Source organism: Oncorhynchus kisutch, linkage group LG10 (assembly GCF_002021735.2).
Source record: "Oncorhynchus kisutch isolate 150728-3 linkage group LG10, Okis_V2, whole genome shotgun sequence".
NCBI classification, from domain to species: Eukaryota; Metazoa; Chordata; class Actinopteri; order Salmoniformes; family Salmonidae; genus Oncorhynchus; species Oncorhynchus kisutch.
In genome coordinates this window covers 29,848,819-29,853,266 of record NC_034183.2, presented here as the reverse complement: position 1 = coordinate 29,853,266, position 4,448 = coordinate 29,848,819, and the positions used below count along the sequence as shown (strand labels likewise).

Sequence of the window (4,448 nt, the reverse complement as noted above, 5' to 3'; positions counted from 1 at the left end):
AAATCCCTAAACCAAGTCAGTAAAATTGCAAGCACAATTCCTGATTTACACTCAGTTTTCAATTCTATATCACACCTTTTGCAAAACACTACATTAGGCACAACATTTAAAATAAAAATATTTTTAGTTCCTTTGGAAAGCAACGCCAATCACAATGCCAAACTCTGTACACCAATTGGCAACACCCACTCCTCACAGGTGTAAACACTAGTTGCTGAATTGTTCACTTAAAAATCATAGTTTTAGCACTATAAAAGGCCACAGATGAGCTCTCCTGTTTTGGAGGAAAATGGAAGTCAAGGGTGAGGCAAGAGCTAGAGGTGAAGGAGTGTGTAACATTCCTTTTCAGAGGAGGAGTAGCAAGGATCAGACCAATGTGCAGCGTGGTAAGTGTCCATAATGATATATTTAATAAATCAACTGAACAAAATAACAAAAGTACAAACAAACGAAAACACTAACACAGGATACAACCACCCACAAAACACAACAGAAAACAGGCTACCTAAATATGGCTCCCAATCAGAGACAACGACTGACACCTTCCTCTGATTGAGAACCATACTAGGCCAAACACATAGAAATGTAACAACAGAACAAAACATAGAAAAACAACATAGAATGCCCACCCCAACTCATGCCCTGACCAACTAAAATAAAGACATAAAAAGGGAACTAAGGTCAGAACGTGAGAGGAAGAGGAGGATGAGGCCGAGGAAGGACAGTTGTTTCAGATGAGATCAGGGCGGCAGCGTAGCCTAGTGGTTAGAGCGTTGGACTAGTAACCGGAAGGTTGCGAGTTCAAACCCCCGAGCTGACAAGGTACAAATCTGTCGTTCTGCCCCTGAACAGGCAGTTAACCCACTGTTCCCAGGCCGTCATTGAAAATAAGAATATGTTCTTAACTGACTTGCCTGGTTAAATAAAGGTAAAAAAAAAAAAAAAGGGCCACATTGGTTGACCATGTGCTCATCCATGGATTGAGTATGAGGGAGGCTGGGCAGAGAGGTCAGTCCAACCTGAACTGCTACATGGTTGCATCTATCATCCATACATTCAGAAATGACAACCGGTAAGTTACCTACCATCTACACTACGCTCTTTATGTATGTATACTGCAGTCCGACATATCAATAGGCCTATGTTACTCAGTGATTGTTGGCCAATGTTACAGTAATGTCATTTCATATGGAAAGAAAATAGATAATTTTAGCTTAATGTAAGCAATCATATCATATTTGTGGATCTTCTGCAGAACTGAGAGACCTCCAGTCCATGGTGAAAGACACTGGCTGTTCACACCAGAACAGGAGACCGCTTTTGTGAACATGGTGGTAGCAAACAATACCATTAGACTACTAGAAATACAGAACCACATAATTGCAGACAACACAATATTCAATAACATTCACCAGCTGGGCTTGTCTACATTGGACCGTGTATTACACCGCAACCGAATCCGGATGAAACAGGTCTACAGGGTGCCATTTGAGCAACACTCAGAGAGGGTTAAAGAACAGCGCTATGAATATGTGCAAGTAAGTACTATACTGTGAATTTACTATCATATCGGCACTGTATAGACACATTACAGTACAGTAATCCAGTGTATTGTGCCTCACCATATTGACTGCTCTAGGTCTATGTCACATACTGTCTTGTTGTGTGTTTCAGAGAGTCTTGGAGCTGGATTCCGGTACAGCACGTTTATATTTATATTGATGAGGCTGGCTTCAACCTAGCCAAAAGAAGTGGACAGGGACGGAACATTATTGGCCACCGTGCCATTGTGAATGTCCCTGGACAGCGTGGAGGGAATATCACAGCCATTAGCCAGCAAGGTGTCCTCTATCACCATGCCAACCTTGGTCCCTACAACACCGCCCTTCTCATCACATTCCTGGACACACTACACGGCATCCACATTCCAACCGAGCAGAGGGGTGGACCAGAGCAGCCCAGGTATGTTGTCATCTGTGACAACGTGAGTTTCCACCCGGCTGCTCTGGTCACCAACTGGTTCATCGAACAGCCGCATGGCGATGGAAAGTGTATGACCGCAATCCCCTCGCACGCGTGCCTCTTCTCCAGGCAATGGAGGATGCATGTGGTGAAGTTTGTGGGGGCTTTTGGCGGCTGGATCCATCACTCCAGAAGATTCTTTCCCCGCTGTTTAGCCAGGGAGAACATCGCTTGTGATGTAGATGAGGTGCTGTGGTCAGACCAAAATAGGAGGCAGGTCTTTTCTCATACATTTTTCTTAGTTTTTGTGTTTAGAGTTTTGAAAGAATGAGCCACTTTCATTTTGTTTTAAACAGAAAACGCTTTATCTTACTGAATGTTTTTCCTGGTTTTCTCCTGTTATGTATGGAAAGTGTTACATACAAAACACAAGTGTTGAAAAATATTACATGTTGAAAATAAAGACAATGTTTTTGTTACTGTATTGCATTTGTGTGTTTATTTATGTGTGTTTGTTTATTTATGTATATTTGAGTATGTGTACATTACTGTAACATCTTTTACAACCGGCTACAGTGTAACACTGAAAATGCAAAAGGCATAAAACTACTGATGGGATATTCGTAGTCATGTTTTGTGTTGAGCACATCAGTGTGTTGTTGGTTGGTAGATAGATCTACTCATATGACGTGTGTGTCATTTTGATGCAAAGAAACATTTTGGAAAGAGAAAACAGTTTTGAATGCAGTATATGCTTTTGCTAGAGATTTGTAGAGTTTTGTGTGTTGTGTTTTGGGAAAATGGCCCAAAGATTCAGAAAACTTGTGGAAAACTGTAATACATAAGCCTACAGTATTACACAGCATTAGGGGAGACTGGGGCCAAAGTAACACTTTTAGGCTTTTGATTTTTGTGTGGAAACATTTCCAATTTCCAGGAGGTGTGGCCTAAGGGCAGATAATTCAGATAATTATTTTGGCCACCCGTAAGAGTACATATCATTCCTGTTCTTCAAGTACACTGAAAGTTTCTAATGATACATTTTTTTACGTGACATATTCCTAACATTATTATTTGCATATCCCAACATTGAGGGAGCGTGGCAGATGCATAGACACTTGACGAACTCAAACACTTGTGTAAACCTCATTAAAACTGTGTCAGTGTTAAACCTTAAAATGTGATCAACAGAACAGATTAGAGTTTTTTACAATCACTTACACACTAAAAGTGGTAATTGAGGTACACTCAGTGAAACCATTAACTCATGTACCTAATCTTCAGACCAAGTCTGCAAAACTGCAAGCACATTATCTGCTTTACACTCAGTTTGCAATTGTAAAACACACTTTTTGCAAAACACTAAACACAGTTCTCTACATTAAACACATCATTCAAAACTAACAGGTCTTGTGTTTTGTTTGGAAAACACTGCCATACCAAATGCCACACACATGTACACCCAGTGCTGACGTGTGAAAACACTTATAGCTCATTTCTTCACTTAGAAATCAGAGCCTGAGCACTATAAATAGGCTTCAGGTAGGCTTTCTTGGTTTGGACAACAATGGAGGCCAATTTTGGAGAGAGGGGAAGAGGAGTGAGAGTAAGAGGGGGACGAGGACAAGGAGGAGGAGGACAAGCCTATTTGTTAATCTGTGTGTAGAGTCTAGAGAAAAGGATCCATAGTGTCAGAAATCATGTGTAAGCAATTATCAAAAACTGTAACCAGAATGACATTCACTCTCACAGACCAAAAATAACTACCTGAAAGCCACATCCCTACTAAGCCACGCCTCTAGTCTTCTGAGCTGACCCGTTGGGTCAGATCTCAATAACCCAGCATCAATAACTGAGCACCAAGCATCAATAACCCAGCAGTCTTTAAGAAAACAAACCACCCAAGTGACCCAATGCCTGCAATCCAGCGGTTGGGTAACGAAACAACCCAACATTTTTGTGTGTAGCTAGCAAAATTATAATTAAATCACAATTGATTTGTTTTTGAATAAAGCTGTGTTAGCTGTAGAGAGTCGGTGGAGCTAGCTACAGTTGAAGTCTGAAGTTTACATACACCTTAATCAAATACATTTAAACTCAGTTCTTCACAATTCCTGACATTTAATCCTAATAAAAATACCATGTCTTAGGTCAGTTAGGATCACCACTTTATTTTAAGAATGTGAAATGTCAGAATAATAGTAGAGAGAATTATTTATTTCAGCTTTTATTTCTTTCATCACATTCCCAGTGGGTCAGAAGTTTACATACACTCAACTAGTATTTGGTAGCATTGTCTTTAAATTGTTTAACGTGGGTCAAACGTTTCGGATAGCCTTCCACAAGCTTCCCACAATAAGTTGGGTGAATTTTGACTCATTCCTCCTGACAGAGTTGGTGTAACTGAATCAGGTTTGTAGGCCTCCTTGCTTTTTCACTTCTGCTCACACATTTTCTATGGGATTGAGGTCAGGGCTTTGTGATGG

The 4,448-nt window shown here is 40.6% G+C and overlaps 1 protein-coding gene across 2 annotated transcripts; it reads left to right on the top strand.

The window, feature by feature from the left end:
- The first annotated feature begins 281 nt into the window (after positions 1 to 281).
- Positions 282 to 2,438, top strand: LOC109897194 (uncharacterized). Of its 2 annotated transcripts, none has more exons than XM_031832792.1 (3): positions 282 to 386; positions 1,256 to 1,538; positions 1,675 to 2,438. In XM_031832792.1, exons 2-3 carry the CDS (start codon positions 1,525 to 1,527, stop codon positions 2,291 to 2,293), a joined length of 633 nt encoding a protein of 210 aa, XP_031688652.1. In that variant the 5' UTR covers positions 282 to 386; positions 1,256 to 1,524; the 3' UTR covers positions 2,294 to 2,438. The 2 variants fall into 2 exon arrangements, with proteins under 2 accessions (XP_031688652.1, XP_031688651.1); XM_031832791.1 differs by lacking the exon at positions 282 to 386 and adding an exon at positions 948 to 1,072 and having other exon boundaries at positions 1,675 to 2,412.
- The last annotated feature ends 2,010 nt before the right edge of the window (positions 2,439 to 4,448 follow it).